This window comes from Takifugu flavidus, chromosome 11, assembly GCF_003711565.1.
Source record: "Takifugu flavidus isolate HTHZ2018 chromosome 11, ASM371156v2, whole genome shotgun sequence".
Lineage (NCBI taxonomy): Eukaryota > Metazoa > Chordata > Actinopteri > Tetraodontiformes > Tetraodontidae > Takifugu > Takifugu flavidus.
Genome location: NC_079530.1, coordinates 8,187,270 through 8,210,899, shown reverse-complemented (window position 1 = coordinate 8,210,899; position 23,630 = coordinate 8,187,270). Strand labels below are relative to the sequence as shown.

General features: G+C 43.9%; 1 protein-coding gene and 1 long non-coding RNA gene across 3 annotated transcripts in view; one reads left to right on the top strand and one right to left on the bottom strand.

Moving 5' to 3' along the window:
• The window catches only part of LOC130533539 (pro-neuregulin-3, membrane-bound isoform), a 178,176-nt gene that overhangs the window by 53,634 nt on the left and 100,912 nt on the right, over positions 1-23,630 (bottom strand). For both annotated transcript variants that reach the window (XM_057047043.1, XM_057047044.1), the window contains one exon: positions 18,720-18,849. In XM_057047043.1, the coding sequence (XP_056903023.1) occupies positions 18,720-18,849 (130 nt within the window). The remainder of the gene's footprint in view (positions 1-18,719; positions 18,850-23,630) is intronic.
• LOC130533540 (uncharacterized) lies at positions 21,093-21,733 on the top strand. The gene is made up of 2 exons (XR_008952607.1): positions 21,093-21,380; positions 21,488-21,733. It is a non-coding gene; the product is annotated as an uncharacterized LOC130533540 (long non-coding RNA).

Below are 23,630 nucleotides of genomic sequence, written 5' to 3'. Positions count from 1 at the left end.
GTCAACGACCCTAATGTTAGGGGTAAATTATAGGTCTCTTAGTCCAATATTCTGGGGAAGCAGGTTAAACTGGCCTCCATGGAGGCATAACTGCAGCAAAATGGTTTCATTTGCTCTCTGATGATTCCTAACGGTGTTAGGGGAGACAGACATCCAAGAATCTCACATTCGTAAATGATTATATAATCTAACAGCTTTAAGTCCTACATCTTAGCAGGAAAATGTCACATGTTACTCCCACGCATGCCCCTGCACCTCTCTCTTTCAAATACCTGGAATGGAAGCTGGGCTTTCAGGCCGACGTGATCACAGCTCAAACATTCTTGAGATGACATTTCACAGTTGTCAGCTGCTGTCAAAGGCCTCTAGTCAATTACTGATGTGAATATCCAATGGCAAGTCTTTACATAAATCCATCTCAATAGTCCGCCTCTGCAACGATTCTGCTGTTGCCAACTAGGAAAAATGTCCAACCTGAACATCTCTGCAGCAAAGTCCCCGCAACAGCATCATATTATACACTGATATGCTATATACAACTACAATACATTAAAAATAGCACTCTTTAATGGTGTCTCTTTACATCTGTGCCTCCTTCCCCCTTATTTCGCTGTATGTGTGTAGAGGTATCACCAAACCACAGCACTAACCTGCTACCTCATTAATGATTTTTTTTTGCATTTATGATGTCTATTTCTCTCCTCTTTCTATAGTTTTCCCCTCCCCATCGCCTCTTCGCATTTTAGATTTGAATCGAATGTTTAAAACCTTTAGTTTGACAGTTACCATCTCGTTGCCAGACTGAAATGCAAAGTGATTTGCGATTGTTCAGTTGCTTCGGGATTAAAGAGGAAATAAGGGCTCTTTGGGCGGCGGTGCAGCATGTCCATTCTGAGCTCAATGTGTGGGGAGGTCTGGACGAGAGGCAGCCCGTCCGGACCGAGCCAGACCAATCTCCTGCCCAGCAGGAGCCCCATTACACAACATTTGGCTTCGTTCTCTCCACGCACGCGTCTGCCGGTATTTGGAACGGCGTCTGCGCAGCTGCACTAAAGCTCCGTCCCAACCTAAAGCAAGTTGGTTTTTGCATTCATCGTCCCGTCGTCACTTCTCGTAGCATATCAGTGAATTAGGAATGAGCGGGGGAAAAGCAATAATACTACTAATGATAATATTAAAATGAAAACAATAATAAAGTCAGTCAGTGCCAGCACAGTTGAGACTGTTATGGCTGAGTCTTGATGTTTCCTGTTTTTATTTTCAAATCTGCCTTTAGACACAGATACATCATACTCCTTGCTGGCAGGTACATGACTAATCACTTGTTTATTTCCTGCAGCATGTGAATCACATTCAGTATCTTAATTCTACAGATCTGTTGGTTTGATATTCACGCCACAGCTGCTGCAACCATCTCATTATTTGGCGTTACATACTGGATCGGGCACTTCTCTGTCTGCGTAGAGCAAGATTTTCTTTTTCTATTAATAATCAATAATCACCCCTGCTGCCACGTGACTGTCGGGTGGTTTCTTGTTTCATAAGTTTTAAATTGCACCTCATAACAACCTGAAACATCCACTCACCCACTGAGGACGAAACGTCGGCATGTCTGGTGCTTTGTCATTTTAAAATTACGTTTTTCTAAGCTTTAGTACACAAAAGAGGCCTTCTTTTGTGTATTTCAAGCGTAGAAAATGCAGTAACAACAGTATGACACAAAACAAGTTTCATTCCCAAACCCTAAAACCAAGAATGACACACTCTTAGTTTTACACACAAAGCACCATTTACTCAGACAGGTAACATTTTGAGCAGTTGCTCACTTAAGTACATTTTTATTGGATTGATATTTTGGATTGACAGAAGTGCCCGATGGTGGATGAAGGTAATCTGTCAGCGATCTGCCACAAATGTCACTGATCAGCGGGCGTGCCACATCACAGGATCTTCACACAGACGCGCTGCAACTCAAGGAGACAGCCGACAGACTCTGACTTTCATTAATTGGCTGCATGTGAACGTCGTCCATGCCGCTCACACACGTGCATCCTGCCACCTCCGCTCTGAACCCTCAACTCCCTCTGACTCGAAGGATCAGTCGAGTAACATTTGATTTACTGACCTCGTGGAAGATATCAAATGCTCTCGGTATTGCCCCCCAAAGCTCAGGGGTCGACTCAATCAGCTGGTCGTGGAGATTGGGCTGATCAGAAAGGCCTGGGCGCTGCTGCTGTTGGAGGCTCTGTGACAGCGATAAAGGCTATTCGCTATAGATTTTGAAATGGAAAAAAGGGCTTGTATAGCGCGACTGCAATCAAGCAAGCACAGCGACACTTGAAGGCACACACACGCACTAAAGTGGGCCCTCTGCTCCTGTAAAACACCATAAAGGCAGTCAGATGTTAAGGCCCGCTAATGGTTCTGCCAAAATGAAAATATGAATGTGATTCACACCCACGTGAATTCTTTCCTGAAGAATATGACAGAGGATTAACTTAACAAGCAACCCTGGTTCTTCTACAATATATAGCTAATACAAACAAGTTGACATGTTTACGCTAAATATGAGTTGATTGCCTGATATATTTCTGCCCTCTCAGTGTCTGAGCTTATCTGGGACTTCTTGTCTCTCCTTTTACCTTGATTTTTTTTATTACTGCTCTGCCATCGGCCCGTCTGTATTGACGAACACATTAAAATGTGTTTTAGATATATAATGTGATACATGCCTGAATCATTCAGTGACATTTGGCAGCATATTCTTTAGTCCATTCCCTGACATTTTATAAATCTACGGCTGTATTTATCCTCCCAGGAGACTCAGCACAATTACCTTGATAACTTTGGCTCTGTTTCATGACTCATTCCAAAGTTTTTGGTTCAGGCCACGTCCAAATGTCATCATCATTATTATGACTGCTTTTTATTATATTTCCATTTCTAACAGGTCAATTCTATTCAAAATGTATTTATATAGCGTCTGCGACAATCAAAAGAATGTTTCTGGGCATGTTACAGAAACACAGAGCCCCCAACAGGCAACAGTGGCAGGAAAAACTAACAGGAAGAAACCTGGACCAGGACCAGGACCATAATGGAGGTGTAGAAATAAATGAATTGTCTATGTTTGTGGTTTTATGTGACTATTTAAAGCTGAAAAGCTCTTTTATTTAGGAGAAGTTCCAGTGTCACAAAAGAAATCCGAGTTTTACTCACGACCTTTGTCTCTGCCAGCTTTCAAGTCACTCACGTTTTTTCACATAATAAAGCAGAAAGGCATTAAAACTCTATCTAGTTCCTGATTCTGATATTTGTGATATTTGGAATGTGAGGCAGCTGGCAACTGTGAGAAATGATGTTGCAGAATAAAAGCAATGAGCTGAGGGAGAGGTGGATAATGTGACACAGGGAGGAAGGAACAGAGCTGATGAGATGCAGTAAATTTGTTCTCTGAGTGCTAATAAAGAACATTTGAATTTGAAAGCAGGAGAGGAGCGAAGGGAAGGGAGGGCTGTTGCTGTGTTGACATCACTGGCCTGTGTTCAGAAGCTATTACCTTTTTGCACTCGAGGGATTTCTTGGGGACACGCATGCCACCAACGAATAAAACAACCCTGATGCGTCGACCACTCGCACAGCGGAATATATGACAGAACAACAGATTGTGTTGAACAGCAACAAAGGGAAGCGTCTCATGAGCAGAGTGATAAATTGCATATTAAATTAGCTTTAGCTCTATTGATCAGCGCACTGCAGGAGAAATGTATGCCTGGCATATCAGAGGGATTCAATTATACTGATATAATCAGCTCCCATTTCAGACGGGGCACGCGTTGAGCCGAAAGAAAGGTTCACGGCAAATGAGAAAGGAGGACTATAGGCTATAGGAATTATTGGAACATAGTATGGCAGAGAAATCTTGCAGTGCAGAAATGAAAATATTTATCAGGTTCAAAGAGAATTATTAAACAAGAGAGGGCACTTACAGAACAGACTACTTTAATTTCTGCTACAGTCTTTCTTACACTTCTACCCTCTCGCCCTCCTGCCATGCTTATTAATGATTCCTTGCCTACCCGTTCCGGTATTTCCCCTGTTTGAAGCCATTACTCCTCGTTACTAATTCAGAGGTAATATTTATTGGAAGGGCTCACTCTGGGTGTGTGGGGCTCAATGCCTTATTTACACATTTGGAGAGTTTATGGGCTGAGCTGCGATTAACTAGTCCATAAAACCTTTACCAATACGACCACAAATCTGCCTCGAGGGACGTTGCTAATGTGCATCCCCACGATTGAACTAAAAATAGGGTCTTTCTGCAAGAAGAATGCAGGGCATGTGTGAATTGGCCAATTTTTTTGGGACAGATTCAACAAAGTTCAACAAGCATCTTCTGCCTGGAGTTCTGGAAACTGCTAAACACGCTAGGCTAATTTCCAGTCAGGACACCAGTATAAGGTCTGGTTCTGCTCTGAGCTGTACACTGTTGATATCATTACTGGGTTTAACAGCACCATGTTCACCAAGAATGCTCACTTATTTGTTTGTTTTTGCTCTTGAGGTGGATGCATTGCTTCAAATCTGCCAGATGATTGATAGGCTGCCATGACTGATTAGCGTCAATAAGGCTTGACTACCTGTCAAGCTCACACCGCACCACTTTTGTATCCATTAACTCTGTCATGTGAAACATATTACCGCAGACAAACTGCAGCCAGCACATCTGCCGAACCATCCTGTGCGTTGCCCGTGCGTGGTGCAGAGCATTAGCGTCATCAACGCCCAGCTATTCTGTGTGAAAGCAAACAGGAAGCTGCTCCTATCATGTCTGTGCATTCCCCCTTGTCTTACTCATCCTTTCACTTGTCTCTGCAGCAGAATTCAATTACTCTCACACTCCCATATAATCACTTTTCATCCCTAAGGCTTGACAGTTTCCCTGGTCAGACAGAAAAAAGCCTAATTACTCTCTGACCTTGACTCACTCCCTTTCACTTGCTCTGATTTCCTCTCTCACGGCATCATCCCCGCTGAACAAGCCCCTCTCTCTATGACTCTCTCTCTCTCTCTAGCTCTTCCCCCTCACCTCCATTTCACAACATGCGAGCACCTTTTCAAACATGACAACCCTCAGGCAACTTGTCCAAATTTGCACCTTCGGTGTGCAGTGCCAGCATGTGAAGTGATTTCCTGTATAGCACCAGGCAGCAGGCACACTCTGTCCACTCCAGCCTCACACACACCCGCCTCTAACTTCTGCCTCTTATTTCCTTCGATTTCACACCAAAGAAACAGACGCTCTCCCAACAATTTAAGCCTTCCATGATTGGTGGTGGTCGCTTTATACGGCCTTTCTTTTGGGCCTTCTTCCTGAGAACGTAGGTGCACCAATGGGAAAACAGAGGTCATCCTCCTCTGGTTGGCTTGATGCAGGTGTTGCAATATTTTTTCACAATGAAAACACGCACATCCACACACATGAAGTTTTGTGTGTTGTAGCGCCCAGTGGGACGGGCAAAATGGTTAAAGGAGCTCTGTTGGGCCACTGTGCCGAGCTGCCATTTGGTTATATGGAAGGTATCGGTGAGCCAGTGCTGGTGGGATTTCGCAAAACCCAACTTCAAAGGGGGCTTACAGCCCTCTCAAACATAAGAAAGTGGGAAAAACTGATTATGAATAGGAGCCGATGTATCTGCTACACTGACTTCGGCTTGTGAAGGTCAATTCTCAAAGGAGTTTAGGAAAAAACAAGATTGACAGTCTCAGATTATCTGCGGGGAAAAGGTCAGAAAGGGAGCAGCTATCCACAAATATGACAAATTGACGGTGAAACTATCGAAACTAACAAGCCCGAGATGAAATTCATACTGTTCAATCACGTGACTCACAATTATTGCATCTTTATGATGAACACACCTCCCAACGGTGTCCAATTTACAACCTGGTGACATTTAACAGAGCGTGCGGGTTATTTTCAAGACATCTGTTCATGTCCTGCGTCTCACTTTTCCAGCTTTAGTGGGACACAAATGAAGGTTCCATTATCCTGCAGAAGAACACCCGGGTCAGTTCTATCTTCTAAAAAGGCACTTTAAGCTTCCAGCTTGCCTGAGTAGGTATCGATTACAGATTTGATTTGGTTCCATGTGTGCTGCAGAGCCTATTGTAAAGACATCTTAACAGCTTTTATCCCCAGAGTATGATTAAAAGATAGTTTGCAGAGACACGTGTTTCTTATTTTAGTCTTAAGTGAACAGAGAAATGTAGTTATTTTTCCAGCGAAACATCAACTCTAAAGATCAAGAAAAATGTAGGAAAATAACTGATTAGTAAAAGCAAAACAAATGAAGCGATCAGCAACTTAATGTCAGAGAATAACTAATGAGAACGGCCATTGCTGCAGCAAATTACTTCTTAGTTTAGTTATTTTCTACAGTTGCTTCATGTAAGCTGAGATTTCACCTTGTCTTGCATAATTGTTGAATTGTAGGATGTGTAATTACACAGGAGTCCGTCAGTTATTGTTAACATTGATGTACATCAGTGTAACTTCTGTCAACTATCAACTACTTGTAGAAGCCAGAGAGGAACTGCAGCCTGGCCTGTGCTGCAAATCTCCGCTCCAAAAACTAAAACTTCAACATCTCATTGCTCAAACTGACCCACAGATGCAGAGAGACTACAAGCTAACGCCCATGTGCGCTGAACTCAGCTGAGGTCTTTATTTCCTAATTAGGTCTCTTGGTGTGACCATCTGACCCGGTGTTGCTTTCATTCGCTCGGATGCTCCTGCACACCCGCGGAGCTGCGCGAGCATCTCTGCTGCTCGGTGCTGTGCTGAATGCTAACACGACCTCGGTGTCAGCCTCGCTTCAACTTTGTCTCAGCCCATTCAAATGCACAAGAATACATATTTATGATGTCAGAGTGGATTCCCAGGTCTGATCTGCCTGCTGGATGGATGGTCGTACACTGTGCGAGGAATATGGGACGCTGTCAGGCCCGTGACATGAGCTTTTTGGGAACTGATATTATGGACTCTATTAGAAGGCAGGAATCTACAGCCAACAGGTTGATTACTTGTAAGGAAACATGATAAATTATTGTACATAAATGTAATATTAGAGCGTGAAAACAATCCAAAGGGGCCGTCTGCTGAAACATTATTGTGTTTCCTGGAAAATGCACATTCTCAGCCCAGATATCACATCAGTCATTTGTTATCAGCACAATTACGCTATATTAGATGGCTTTAATGTTATTTTCGGACGTTTCCTCCCCCGCACCCCATTAGTTCAGGGGAAAAGGATGAATGCATGTATAAGTACAGTGTGGCCCTTCAATTTACATCGTACTAATCAAATGATTACAAAGGAAAAATAATCCACTCTAAATCTTCATAGCTATGTGACATAATAGTTAAATAGATAGAGTACAGTAGGATTAAATATAGGCACGTATATGTATCCCTCTGAGATTTTATTAAGGGAAAGAAAAACAGCAGAAAAACCAAAAGCGTGCATACATTTTCTACATAAATGGATATTCACGGCACCACTCTGAAGCCTTTGATGTTAGAAATTTATCTCTCTAATGTGCAAAGATACAAGGCTTAAAAGTGCATCATTAAACACCGTCCACTGTATAAATATACATATAGGACGGATTTATGGAACATGGAGGGTTGCGAGGAGCTAAACGCTGGCTAAAATTCAGTGGCTAATAACAATTTCTCTTCTTCCCATCAGAAGTGACAGTACCCATCCAGCCCGGGAACTCCCATCCTTGTGATTCGCAACAGATCAATATTTATGGAAACAACTCTATACGCTGCCGACTAACACAATCAAAATGATCGTTATCTCTCCTCGCGGTGCGGGGGTCAGCATCAGGCATGTGACAGTGATTCTGACGGACTGTTGCAGTGCCTGTGTCATTGTAATGTTATTTTAGCAAACAGATTTTAAATCACTGCGTTGGGAGGCATTAGCCGCCACCCATGTGAGCTCTGCGACAGCTGCCAGCTGATTTATAACACGTATCAAAGTTAATTCCACCGACTTCGACTCCTGCGCCGCTCCATCTGTAATGCTCATCGATCTCCACTTTGTATCTCCATAAGCTAGTCTGCTGTACGCTAATAGAGGAGGTATCAGCTTACTTTGTGACCTTAATAAAACCTTCACTTTGTACTTTAGCCCGCTGTCTCCTGAATCAGGCGGCTCAGCGGCAGGCTCGCCTAAATGCCGACCCCCCCCCCCCAGCAGATCTGGACACTGTAAATCTGGTCGCCCGCTTCCACATGCTGTTTGCAGGAACTGATGTTGTGACACGAGTTGTCACATAGTGTAAAATGCAAAAAAAACTCCTCTATCTGAGGAGAGTGACAGGTCGTGAAAGCACACCAGTGGGTGGAAGAGAAAAGATGGAGGCCCGATTAAAAGATGTGTCACCACTTCCTCCCACCGGGACTGTGACACAGAGCTTTTTACTGGCTAATAACTGATTCTGAAAAGAAGAGTCGAACAGGTCCTATAAATTGCTTCACATTTTGTACTGTTCAGTCGTCACCATATTTAAGTTACTGCACTGAAGTTTGGGGCAATAATTACAAATCTAATGTGCAGTCATTGTTTATTCTCCAGGAAAGAGCGACTCACGGTGCAGGGCACGGGGGTCGTTCACATCCATTATTCTTACAGTCTCATTTACTTACATTTGCTGATCTGGGTGAATTTCAAATAAGGCACAAAGCTAAAACAAACCCAACCAACTGCCTGCAAATATCCAACAACATTGAGAGGAAGCTGTAATCTAGGAGGTCACGCTGATCTCAGAGCTGTTATCCTGCGTACGATGAGAGGGAACTTCAGTAGCTCTGATTGTGTGAGTCTATGGAACAGTCGAAATTAGGGACTGAAGGAATGAACAGCAAGTTTTTAAAAAGAGGTACAAAGAAATGATCTTCAGCAGCTATAGGAATAAGGACCATATTATTGTTAAGGTCTAGATATGTATGTATGTAGGTACGTGTATTTACATATATGTATGTCGTAAGGTAAGGTGATTATGATGATAGTGGTGGCAATAAAAATTAAAATTAATTAATAATATGACTTTATAACAAAAGTAAAGCTAATAAAAGTGATATAGCCAGTCATGGCAGTGATAATGTTAATGATTGTGGGGTTAATGATTTTAATATACTGATTTTAATATACATTATGTAATGAAATTTACATCTGAAACAAATACTAAGACAACATAATGTTCTAATGCCCCTATAGAGGCAGAAATGCTCGCCACAGGTCATTTTATTGGTGTCAGAATTTCTTTCCGCTGCCTGAACTGCTGAACATTATTATTTCTAACTTTTTTTTGGTAAATAGAGTCATTGGTGAGTCTCACCACTTGGTCCTCCTGCGGGGCAACAACGCCTAAACTGACTCTCCTGCATTGCCAAGGCTGTTTGGTTGATTCCCAGTTTCCAGGGAACTCTCTTCCTCACCGTTTCACCGTGCCAAGCCGGATGCACCTGCATTATTCCTTGACAAATTATTCATGAGGCTCTGGCTGCAGACGCGCAGAAACACACAGTGAGGATCTGAGTGCAGCTTGGTCGTGCACGTGAATCCCCTGTGTGGTGTGAGCCAAGTGGACTTCTGCTCAGCAACAACAGAAACGCTCCCCAGAGCTGAACACCCAGACTTTTGTAAACAGGGTTTATTTCTGCGAGCGTCACACAGAAAATAATGACTCACCCAACGTGTTTGATATCCTCTAGCTTAATATTTTAGCATTTTAATTGTGCTTGGGCCCGACGAGCAGCAGCGGTGGTGGATTTCCTCATCACGCGGCGCTGAAAGTGTTTAATCTCGACCCCACAAAAAAAAACAACTAAAAAAACAAAAGCTTGTGCGAGTCACTAGCGACCCCAAGTTCCCTCGACTCTGTTGTATTTGCTTTCATTCCACTTGGAGGACAACATTCTGCTGTCTGCTGCGTTTTATTTGCGGTCAGAGACAGACTGAAGATGCTAACGAGGAGCTCGCCGGCAGGCAGCACACGTCCAGTTTAACACATTCAAAATGGGGGGAATTTTCCAAACTGGAGTTCAGCAAAACACTCAATGAGGATTCAGTCCCTGCGGCACCGGTTGCCGTGGAGCCTCACAAGGAGGGAGAGTTGTATTGATGTGCATCATGCTGAGATATGAGAAGCATTGGTTGATGCGTTCTACAGGCACGCTCCCTTGAACCAACATTTAGAGGTAGAAAATGTTTAGAATATAAGAATAAAGGTAAAATGTTTGAAATGTGGCAGGCAATTACTGTAACAAGCGTCAAAGAGTTTTCAGAGACGCCTGCAGGAAACCTGCGGGACAAAGGAGTAACCATGGTAACTTGGTAGAAAGGTCAGGAATATAAGCACGGTGATCACCAGAACCCCTTAGAGTGCATTAAATATAACTTCTCTGACGTGTTTGCCAGATTTGTCGTGGTTTTTGTGTAGTTCCTCTTCAGCTGGAGCCTTTTGAAATATGGAGGCGTTTTGAAATTTTGTGCTCTTCATCAGCATCTGTTTTTTTGAGAGTCAAACCAATCACCTTCAGAGATGAAGGAAAGGTGCTGCCTCTGATTAGATCAGTGCAGCTTTTGACGAGGTTGGTTCAAACACGCCACCCACGGTGTATGCTCTCGGGCGCACTCTCACGTGCACCCTGCTTCCCTCCACCGGGGGCACTTTACACCTATCATACTTTAGCTTTGGCATGGATCTCCGGTCTGTCGTGGCACCTTCAGAGTCACTTCCACAGGAGGAGAGCAGGGCTACAGTTTGCTCAGCCTCAGTCTGTAAAAGCTTTGTGGGGCTGCAACCCTGGAATAGTTTCACTCTTGGCTAAACACAAACAGCCTGGCAGTAAAGCAAACAACCTGAAAAAAGAAGAAGAAGAAATAGAAGAAGAAGAATTGCTCCATTATTCTCCATGTTTCTGCAGCATATGATTATCTTTTTATAGCCGTTGGTGTTTATGAACACACATAAACACAGCCACCCACGCTCACACTTACACCTCTGAAACACACACACACACACACACACACACACACACACACACACACACACACACACACAATGTATGTGCTCTGTTAAACGATTAAACAAAATGACCATGACATTATGTGCAGATTAAGTAGCGCTGACAAATAAATTCTATGCAAACACCAATTATTTTAGCTTCTTTATAGCCAAACACCAGACACGGCAACGTACACAGGATTCAAGAACTTGATCATATATTTTTGGTGATGTCTGATGGGTGAATGATTGACATATTTGGAGATTTCCAGCCAGCCAAACACAGAACCTCACTGGGGCAGTTTCATTTGTGCTTTACTGACGTTACTCTGGATGTGTCTATAGGATGAGTACTGCTAGATCCAGGATACTGTGGTGGATCTATAGATTCAGTAAAGACGGCTGAGTCTTGAAGAGCAACTTGTAGATAAACTGATGTGGATAGATTTTTCGTTCAGGATCTGCCGCCATGAGTTAATTGGCCCTCCGGCCATATGGCACTTTAGAGCCATACAGTATGTTCTGTTAATCAAACACATGCAATTTTGATCATTTTATGGGTTCTTTGCTCCGCACAGTTTCGTCATCGGAAGAAGGTTCTGGGTTCGATCCAGGCTCAGAGCTTCCTGATTCTTTCTCCCTACGCCTGCGTGGGTTTCCAAAACAGGCCCATCAGCTTGATAAGAGCGTGCGTAAGTTCACGTTGTGTTTTCCCGCCGGCGGATAAGATGAAACGAGCGGGTGGTGACCTGCGAACCGCTCATAGTCAGTGTAAGTAGCGCAGTAGGTAACTACAGTTACAGCTGGAGAAAGAGAACGGTTCCACTCTTACACATTTCAAGATCAGTGAATGACAAAATGCGGCCCAACAGTAGGAAGTCAAAATGGCCGTAAGCGGCCTGTCTGCATGGCAGTAACCTTGACCCCCTCCATAGGGTAAAACATTAACTACTCATCAGTGTTTAAGGACAGGAGGAGGCCTATGAGGGAGGGCAGAGGTTGTGCACGGGCCAGTCGTGCAAGAATATGTTCGGAAAACATCACGAGTGGGAGTTTGCGTGATCCTATAGAGCGCATACATTTGTGTAACGAAGCCCGATTCTTGTTAGTCAGAGACGAGTCGGGGCCTCAGGCTCTGCTGCATCTCTGAAGCCAGAGTGAAAACACACATCAGGCAGCTGGTGCACTGTAGCTTCCAGGTAGATTCTCTTTAATACTGCAGACACAGCTCATCCTCACTCACTCTCCCTCTTTGTTTTGCTCTCTGTATCTTTCCTCCTGTTTTATATTCACCTTTCAGTCATTAAAAGGAACTCTTCATGCAAATGGATTTTTGTGCGCTCCATCTTCCTTATTTGCTTTCCTTTTAGTTGTGTTCTATATGACTTCTATAAAAGGGCAATAAAAACACAGTTTAAAGAAGAGAACTTGCAGAACAGCACTACATGTTTCATATTAGAGGGGAGAAAATACAATGCTAGTTATTACTTAAAGATCCCCTGAGCCACACTTGTCTTTGTGTCCAACTTAGAACATCACCCCCATTTTTTGGTATTTATTCATAGTTCCACTCTGCAGAAGGAGCGAACACAAACTCAGGAGTTTGGGATGAAAAGGGGGTTCATTTGCATTAATTTGCATCATATTAACACATCAAACCTGCTGACTTGAAAGGAATGCCTTGATTAGAAACACCATCCAATTACTGTACAGTATGTCTCACTCCTTCCACTTTCGTCTGTGTTTACACTTTCCCGCTGAATCTTCTCGTTGTGCACAACTTCTCAGTTGCTTTAGCATAACAGAGGAATATTACCAGCCCTATTTCCGTCATTCATTAATATTCCTCTAATTTAATCTCCCATTATGTGGTCACAGTCCTGCTTTCCCAGGGGAGGGGAGGACAGCAGGCCTTTTCTTAGCTGTCTAAATTTAACATCCATGTTTAAATGCATGTGGAAACACGCTTGCATGTGACAAATTGTGCAGCATCTGTAGCATGCAGCGTCCACGCTTTGAATATAGTTACTTTCTGCTGTCCTGTGAGTCCACAATCTCACTGATTCATGAACTACTCATCCCTCTCCTCCTTTCCCCCTCTTTTCTCCTTCTCCCTCTCCCTCTCCCCTCCTCTCCTCTTCCTCTCCTCTCCTCTCCTCTCCTCTCCCTAAATCCTCTCCTCTCCTCTCCTCCCCTCTCTCCTCTCCTCTCCTCACATCCTCTCCGGGTGCTCCCTCTCCTCTCCTTTTCCCCCCCCCTTTCCTCTCCTCTCCTCCTCCTCTCCTCCCCTCTCCCTCATCCTCCCCTCCCCTCCCCTCCCCTCCCCTCCTCCCCTCCCTCCCCTCCTCTCTCTCCTCTCCTCTCCTCTCCTCTCCTCTCCTCTCCTCCTCCTCTCCTCTCCTCTCTCTCTACCCAGCCCCCCCATCAGCAGGAGGGTCCCCCTACATGAGCCTGGTCCTGCTCAAGGTTTCTTCCTGTTAAAGGGGAGTTTTTCCTTGCCACTGTTGCTTGTCTGGGGTCAGGCCCTGGGATTCTGGAAAGCACCTCGAAAGAATTTTGATTGCAAAAGACGCTATATAAATAAAGATTGATTGATTGATTGATTGATTGATTGATTGATTGATTGATTGATTGATTGATTGAAATTGATTGAACTATAACCTGTCTGTTACCCATAACAGGCACAACAGGAGGGATTTCGCTGTCTGTGATAGGCACACACTATTTTTCCTTTATGTACTGCGAGCCGCAGGTTGAAAAATTGTCTTCTGCTCTGTAAAACTAATATCTGAGGTCCATTAATCCTCCTGGATTAATGGCAACACATGCTTTATTTCTCTGATGCCGCAAACCCAAATTTACAACGCAAATGAATGCAATTCTTTATATTTAATTGCAAGAACGTTAAACATAATTCTGTTGAACCTACAATTGCTTTAAACCTTTTATCTGAGCCTGGTGAATGGTGGCTGCTAACTTTGATTAAACTTTGTCTTTAAAAATGTGGTTTGGCCTCTGTTATTACAGTCATCATATTAAAATTAGACTGTCAGAGTGATGACAGATCACAATAAGCCCTTTCCATCAATAAGTTGAATATAATGTTTAGTAAAAGCTTTCAGTACAACCCTCCCACTGGCCAGTGTGTTGGTGCTGGTTGTCACTTTCTGTCAAAAATCACTCAGTCCTGTGGTTAGGACAATGAACACACACACACACACACACCACACACACACACACACACACACACACACACACACACAAACTATTTACTGCTACCAGATCAATTTTAAAACCAATTACTAATTGCATTTTCATTACTAAAGGAGGCTGCAAAGCTTCACCATCATGACTCATCATGTGATTTCTTAATTATATGGTAATTTTGAAACTACTCAAGCCTCAGACAAGCCAAGTGGCTTCAAAAAGAGCACAAAACTTAGATGAGTCATGCTGTTTCGTCTGCATTAACATCCTATGTGGCTGCAGAGAGGATGGAAACTCAATGAAGCTGTCCCATCACATTTTCCTGGTTTGCATTAACGTTCCTTCCTCGGTCGTGTCCCAGGTTTCCATTCTTGGAGTTTAAAGAGTTTGAATAAAAGCAGGACTAGTTTCTCTTTTTATCTGTTTAATTTTCTTTCAGCTCAGAAACATGCCCTGGCCTCAGCCTTGATTATTAATGTCAGCTAGGCACCAGTTGAACTCCCGCTTGGGTGCTGGTATTATCGTAGGTTGATATAGTCAGAGCGGAGAGATAGAAAGAGAGATTAAATAAAGGGCAAGTGAGGGCAGGGGAGAGAGAGTAAGGGGAGGAAAAGAAGAAGCGCCCCAGTTGTCGGGAACGTGGGCAGCGGCAAACAGCCCACAGCTCCCCTGTAACGATAACGCACTTTTACACACTTTTGGATGGTGGGACACCCCGAGGAGGTAACACCCGCATCATGCACTGACCCTTTCGTGTCCTTCTGGACCCCGCTCCCATCACTGGGGTTTTACTGGCTCACAACACATATATTTGTGTCACATGATGAGCGTGACCGGAGGACAGGTTGGTTTTGAGATATAAACTGCGATGGCGCCCTGACCGGTAAAGCCTTCTAGCGGACGTAGGTAGTGGATCCGTATCCGTGGGTCCCTTTTGGAATCCACTCCTGTCATACGAATTAAAGGTTTGTGTAGCTGCAAATGTAATGTGGGCTTCTGCTCTAATTGTAATACTTTTATTCATATCCTTTAATCTCCATGTCTGCTAGCAGCTGGGATGTGCGCTCTTGATGCTGAGGTTTTTAATTTCATGCGCACTCCTAGTTTAATTGGCTTGCCGTGTGCGCATGTGTGTACGTGAGGGCATGAGGTATTGTAAGCAGCAGTCGCTCTCTGCATCCATGAAAACGCCAAGACAATCTGTCGGTTTTTGGACGTGGTTTAAAAAGGCCTGAAGTCATCATGCAAAACGGAAAGCTGACGTCCAGAGAGAATCAGGGAGAGATGAGAGGAGACGAGGAGGATTGGGAGCAAGGGATGTGGGATTATACTCTTGAAATGAGGGCTAAAGCAGCCCGTCCCACCTCTTGGGTTGCTCCTCACACCTTTCACAACAACTATAGATAGAATTGTCATCACATTGTGACTCAGTTGTGATATTTTTGTCCATTTCTGCTGTTTTGCGGCTCGGTTTTGGCGCCTTTTTAAAGCCTTTATTTTGCAATAGCTGATATTTGTTAGATGTCGTCCCTGCACCAGATTTATTTCAGTTGCACTTCTGCTTTTCACTGAAAAGGAAAAAAATAGCAGAGGAGGCAGCTTTAGTGAGAATATGAAAACCATACTGGTATTAAATAATCATTTAATGGAATAAGTGATTACTTCATTGCATGATCAAAAACATGGGACTGATACGAGGCTAAAAGTGGACAGCTTGATGTGGCCCTGTGATACACGCCTGTGTCGGCCCCTGGCTTTGCAGGCATCTCTTCAGAACTCTGCTGCCTAAACCTGTTGGCCGAGCTTTGCTTTCTTCTCAGCAAATCCGTCTCTAAAGAGGGCAGCGAGGTTGGCGCAGGTAACCAACTGCTAATTAGACCGAGGGAGACTCTCTTGAAAATAAAATCTTGACCCAAGATGCATTTATTCTCTTCCACAGTACAGAAGTGGAATTTAAACACTGCTGGACCCATTTAAAAACAGAGCTTGATCTGCCGCTGGTAAAAAGATGATCAATTTCCATCTCTTTCTTTCTTCCCTTCAGTCTGACTCGTGAGGCATTTTTCCAACTGTTTTCAGGTTTCCCGTCTCTTAATCGTGTTCATTCTATGAGTTCAAAAAAAAGAAAAGGAGAGTGAGGAGAGACAAAACCCAGACTACTCAAGCTGATGAGGCCCAGGAGTTTCTTATCAAAGGGAGAGAAAAACAAACAAACAAACATTATATCTGTTTCAAAAATATTTGAACCGGACATCTATTAGTAGATTTAAAAAAAATACTCATAGAAATATCCGATGACAAAGGACTTAATCAAATTCAGTATTCAATCACATAACCTACTTTTACATCTGACTGCATTGGCCACTTGCTATGTTCTTAAAATATTATCTTAGTGCACTGACTAATTTACTGCTTAGCTGAGCACTAATGATTGAATGTTTCATAATGCTGCCCAAAGCAGAGTGCTGGTGTTTATGTGTGCGCGCGTTTGTGTGTTTTGCAGGGTAAGAAGCTGGGTAATGTGTTTTGAAAGTCCTCACAAAGTACAAGGATCTCTATCTCTCTCTCTGTGTGTCTTTGTGTGTGTGTGTGTGTGTGTGTGTGTGTGTGTGTGTGTGTGTGTGTGTGGGCTGATCCCTCCTGTCACGTGCCCACTGTTTGAAATCATGCACAACAGTTGCAGGAAGACAACAGGAAACAACACTCGGGGGCAATTGGAGCCTATTTACAACTGTTGGTCATGACACTCGTTACAACTGTGGAGAAAATCTTTGCAAACAGAATCAGGTTTCATCCGGCAAATAAAAATGATTAATTCTGCGACAAATAATAGCACAAAGCAGCTCAAGTGGCCCATTTAGACGTCTGGATTGATCATATTTTTACAACCTGGTTCAAACAAACACAAATTGAATCAGATTAAGCATTGATCTTCTGCCTGGGGGTGAAATTTGTAATTCTTCTGTTGACAAGGATGAATTAATCTCCACGAGCACGTCGACTGAAGTGCAAGTGTTTCGACTCTTGTTTTTCCAAGGTGAATTCAGCACGTCTGTTAAGTCTCTCCTGAATAGATCCATTTCACACTCAAATACAGATTTTTATTCACAAACGCTGAGACGCTGCTTTTCCTTGAACGTTAAAAAATGTTCAGACTGCGCCATCCTGCTGGCCTTTAATGTATTTAATAGGAAAACCTAATCTCGGCTGGCTCTGTATTTTCCCCTCTTGTGCACTTACATTCACGTGTATGTGTGCAAAATGCCTTTTCTCTTTAATTGTCATAGCAACGGCATTGTGAATTAGAGGGGAGGCACCATCAACTCCACTCCAGTCTCCTCATCCACCCACACCTTTTAGGCTCACGTCACCGCGGCCTCTCGCTCTTTTAGTCCATTTTGAACTCATAAACAGAGAGAAACTCTGCTGTTCTGCCTCTTATTTCTTCCGCGCCGCTTCTAAACACATTCCATCATCGGCAGCGTTGACGATACTGTCGCGAGCTGTAAATAAACGATGCTTCTCCGACCTGTTCCAGACGTCCTAAACCTCATTACCAGTTGAGTTAATTGAGCTGCATCGCCCCCGATGTGCTCACGGCTGTTGTGTAGTTTTCTCAGTGTGACCCAGAATCTGCTCTTCCTGTGGGAACCATGATAGACTAAAGTCTAATTTCTTCCTGATCTTTTCTTTTTTCTTTTCTCCTGCGCCCATGTGACGTCTCGCCTGCATGATAAATGACTTTATATAAACCCGCATCACTGGGATTCTGCTGCCGTGTTTGTGATGCCGCCGCCGCTGGACCCGGCGCTGCAACTGTCAGCATGTTTTCACACGCTCAGAGACATGCACACGTACACGCCGTGCACGCCTCTGGGGACGCAACTCCGGCCTTTGAAGGAAGGGTGGGAGTTTTTTCGGGAGGTTGTTTTGGGATGCAATTAATAAAAGGCCCACATTTGAAGAGCAAGTGCCCATCAGCCCTGCTCTCAAATCTGGGACGACTGAGATGAGAACACAAATAAGATGGCAAAACTTCCACGTGCACAGACATACGTGCATGCGCGTACAGAGCCACAAGTATAGATGTCTGCTTTTTAAGTGGGACTGATTTAATACAAGAAGAACTACTTAAATGAGCTCACCAATGGTCTTTGGGATATTTTTAAATGTTTGCCAATGGAGCATTATATTTTATGTATTATAAATGCCAAAAGTGCACGTTGTGTTTCCACAGCATAAAGTTTAAAGAGAAGCAATGTGGAAGCGGCAACACGCCGAAGTGAAATGAGTATAACTGTTAAGCCTTGAAGAAACCCAGATAGTTTCCTTGGACATAGAAAGCTGAATGGTTCCTTTTAAAGGTAATTTAAATCCAACACTACCTTTCTAAAACACCCAGCAGGAGACAGCAGAGCAACAACACTTACTTGCAGTGCTTGTGAGGCCCGCTGAGGGTCTCGATGACGAAACACTCGCCGCCGTTCAGGCAGTAGGCCAGGTCCTTCTCGTGACAGGGCTTGAAATGCTCCGAGTGCAGCGGCGGGACGGTCGGAGATGCTGCGGGACAAAAACAGAGACCTTCATTAGTCTTCAATCTCTTCATTTCTCCTTAATCTGACTCCTCTGTCTCATTCAAAATCCAACCCAGCAACTAATTCATCAAATAATCCCGCAAGTCACTTTTCCAGTAGCTTTACCCTCGTCTGCATATCCATAACAAGCATCTGACACTTGCTTGCAAAATAGTGCACATCGTTGATGGTACCAAGCACACCGGTGTTTGTTTGGAGCCTGCAGTGTTGCCAACAGAAGATGGATGGAGGATGGCTAATAATCTGTCCTGCTGTGATTAATACGCTGCACTCACACGAGTGCTGTTGGAAAGCCTGACTTTCTCTAACGATTTATCACAGCGTGTATGGACGGCCGTGGACGGTACACCCTTTTAGGACAATCTATCCAGAGTGTCCCACCAGTACCAAAAAGGAAAAAAAAAATCCTGATTCGTTTTTCCAGATTAAAAAGCCTCTTTAAAAGCTCCTCTGAAATATCTGGTTGTACAGTGATGAGCAACGCTTCGACTCTTCAATGACTGAAAATCATTTGGACTGAGAAGACCCTGATTACTGCCTGAGCTTGCCCTTTAATGATGAAGATCTCTCAATCAGGAGGCAATAATGAGATTCATAACAAGCCAGAGGAAAGATGTGTGAGGAGAGAGCCGTGGCCCCAAGATCCCTTAATCAACGCTGAGGCGTGTGTCTGTGTGAGGTCTGGAGGCACGTGGGGGTAATTTATGAGATGGCCATAGTGCAAAGGCTCCAGAGTGTAATGATAATCCTAAATAACCGGTTGGAAGACTCATTTACAAGAGGAAGTTGAGATGAGTCAGCAGAGACGTGGTTTTATTAGCTGGAAATATCAGATGGATGAAAGGGTCGCCACATTACAGAGCACCCTAACATCCTTTGATGATCATTAATAAATGCAGCAGAGTTTTAGAATCAGAAGAATAAATAAATAAAACAGGCACATCTCATCCAACAGCCCCCACTCTCAAGTTAGGCTAGGCTAGGGCACATGCTAACCTACAATTTCAAATGTTGCAGCCTATAACTGTGTGTGGTGTCTGTTAGCTGTATCGCTAACATGACAACCCTCGTAAGATGGACACACTATTATTCATCAAACTTTCCAAACTACCTGTAACGATGTTTCTTCACAGCACCGCAGAGATAATCACATAAGACCTCACAAAGCTCATTAGCAACATGTGGTGGATTAATTCTGCTAAAGGTTAAAAAAACATGGCTGCTTCGGACCGATAGTACCCGTAAATCTATAAAATAAGCACAATCTATAAAATTCAATTATCTGAGGGGTGATTTAGTTTTTTTTTTCTTTTTTTTTGGAGCTTTACACAAAAGGACAGAGAACGGATTGAAAAGATGACACAAGTTCATTTTGTAACTTGCAAATGCGGCATCAAACATCAGCAATAAATGCTGCCTTTCACAGCTTGATACTGTTAAAAGCAGCCGCGCTGAGCAGCACTAAGGGCTGTCTGACAAAGGCTTATTACTGTGATCGAGTCCATTAAATTCATACATGATCATTTCAAATGGACGGAACTTTGAAAAAGGACTTTTGTAATCAACAACTTCCCACATTTAATGCGCGTGTCCACGAATTGAAGCATTGTGATTTCTTGGAGTTGTTGTGAAAGAGGTCGCCTGTTGAATCACCTCATTATCGTGGAAAAGTGAGAGTTGGGCACAAACTAGTTGGAATTTTGACAAAAGAAACTTCAAATGTAATGAATCAGCGACTCATTTTAATAAAACGCAGTTTTCCTTCGTACAGGTGCCAGCCACAAAGAGAACACGGATAATTAAATCTCAGATAGCGGAATTTTCCAATATTACAGTGTGATTCAGAGCGTCCTGACAACCGTCTTTTGATTTCCCACGTTCTGCACGCGGGATGCGTCGCTTTTATTTTGAAACATAAAAAAGAAAAAAAAGCCTCCGGGCATGTTTTCAGAGCTTGGAGTGGGGTGGGCTGTTGTGCTTGTCCCTGCAATAAGTGACAGAAGTGTCATTCGTCTTCCTTTCTTTTTGTTCCTGGTTGACAGAGCTGTGTGTGTGCTGCAGGTTGCACCGTTAAGCACCACTCATCACCTGTCAGCTCGCAAACTGCACACACTCGAGGAATTCCTTCACCGTAAAGGAAATGCAAGAGCCCGCAGCCGACGCGTCTGCAGAAAATAGGATTGTGACTTTGGAAACGTTGCTCACCAATGGTGGTTGCCAATCACGGCCGGCTGGGGGGGAGAGAAAGGTTGAGAGGCACAGCGGCGATCGATAACATCGAGCGTCGGATAACACAGCCCCCCACTTTCATCTCCTATCCCCTTCGTGTGGGTACGGTAAAAACAGGCCCGCTAACGTTCATCGTGGCGACATGGCACGATCTGGTCATTTACCATAAAATCAGCTTACACTCATGGAGCGTTGACAAAATGATCAAAATGTAGGCGTCGACAGAGGATCAACGCCGAGATAAAACCTAATCTCCAGCGGGTGCAGGTAATGCAGTATTCATGATTTAATTATTGTTCTTCCGCTTTGTAAATCCAGATCAGCTGGGGAATAAACAGACTGAGTCTCTGCGTTTCCCTCTTTCAAATTTCAAGATGGTGCCTGGCTCATTAAACCTGCAAGGAAGGACCTTTGGATTGGAGGTCTGCATCTCCTGAAATATTAGAGAGAATGGTTTTGTGAAGGTCAACATGGGCCACCTCTACCTAAACTTCTCTATTACCCTGTCGCACTAGTTTTCTTGGATTTCTCTCTCTTGAACAACAAAAAAAAATAGATTTCCCTAAAAATGATGAAACTTTTAAACATTAAAAAAAGTTAATGTACTTCTCCTCCATCTACTCTGAACTACTTGTTATTTCTAGATGATATTTCTCTCGAGACAACCACACAGAATTGATGATATTAGATATTTAGGGTCTTGTTCTTCCTCTTTTCTCCTGTCTTCTCAGCCAGCACATGCGTGTCAATCAGCACACGCATGTGCTGAACAGAGGTCTGTTCCCTAGCTGAGGTCTGTTCCTTAGCAGAGGTCTGTTCCCTAGCAGAGGTCTGTTCCCTAGCAGAGGTCTGTTCCTTAGCAGAGGTCTGTTCCTTAGCAGAGGTCTGTTCCTTAGCAGAGGTCTGTTCCCTAGCAGAGGTCTGTTCCCTAGCAGAGGTCTGTTCCCCAGCAGAGGTCTGTTCCCTAGCAGAGGTCTGTTCCCTAGCAGAGGTCTGTTCCCTAGCAGAGGTCTGTTCCCCAGCAGAGGTCTGTTCCCCAGCAGAGGTCTGTTCCCTAGCAGAGGTCTGCTAGGACCATATTTGCTGGACCAGATGATCATCTTGATCCTGACTTGTTATTTCCTCATCTGTTTTAAACAGAACCCAAAACACTATTTTATAGAACTTTCACTTTTTTGGAAACATCTAAGTTCCCCCACAAATGAACCAGTCCTTCAACTTCCTGTCAGTAAAGGGAAGGTTTTCCTGCTATTACCTATAAACTCAATGCCTTCATGTAAAATAGCAATACGATAAAGGTCAGAGCAGACCTGTGATTTAAATGCTCTTCCTATGCTTAAAGGTAAATAAAATAGACATTCATCTCTGCTCGTAAAGTTTTTGATTCATTTTGATTCCCCAACCCTTTTCTAAACAGCTTAATATCCAAACTCAGGCAGAGCAACACTTCTTATCCCCTTAAATGGCTCTCCAATGTAGAAAAGTAATCTAAGATTTCCCTACACACACACACACACACACACACACACACACACACGAACGTGTCTGAGATGCTTGCATCTTATATTTCTCTAGCTTGTTCAGATAAGACAGCGTCCTTCTGGAGCCTCACTTGTAGCCGATGAGTCAGGGTGGTAAAAGTAATGTGCTGATATCATTATTGCACAGGATGATCTAATAAAGATAGCAGCACATCTCTGCTCTCAATTGTCTTTTGTGCAGCTCTGACAAATACCCATCAATCCTTCCCAGACGCCGCGGTGCTTTTGAGATAAGAGTCCACGGATGTGCTGTACAAAAAGGTGTATTTAATGAAAAGCTGGAAAATGTGAGAATTTAGGAACGTCTAGAGAAAGCAATATTGTTTTGGCCGCCGGTGCTGTGTTTTTACGCTGCATATGCCGGTGAAAGTATGATTGGCCCGGTGGAAAAGCTGCGTGCCAATCTGCTTTTTGAAACAGTTGCTGAGAGTGGTGTGTCTCCCGTCCAACTATATATTCAGCTCAGGGGCAGAGAGACCAGGATGGCCATAGAGCGACGGATGAGTGAGAACAGGGAAGACAAAATGGTTGTATGGTCGGGGCTGCTTTAGGGAAAGAAGAGAGAAAAAGGTCTTTCGTGAGAGTGACCCTGCCTCTTAGCCGACATCAGCTGTCAAGACTCCGCTGCTTGTGCGTCTGTGGGGCTCCTAAAAGTGTGAGCAGGAACGTGGAAATGCATGCCGTGCGTCGCACAGAGCATCTGCTTGAGAGACTGGCAGAAACTCCACTGCAGCTGCTGCAGTGCAGCTGCATGCACAGGTGTGGTACGGCCCAGAATGATGGATTCGCTTAAGGCCTGGACCAGCGCTCCAGTCTGCTCTGCTGTCCCTGAAAGTCTCTTCCCTGCAGCTCGGTATTCTGCTCTCAGATTGTGTTGCAGCGCCACAAGGTTTGCCAAATGAACAGTAGCAGGCCCGATCCTGTCCCCCCCCCCCCCCCCCGGCCATCTGCAGTGGAAAAATCCATTAGTCTCCAG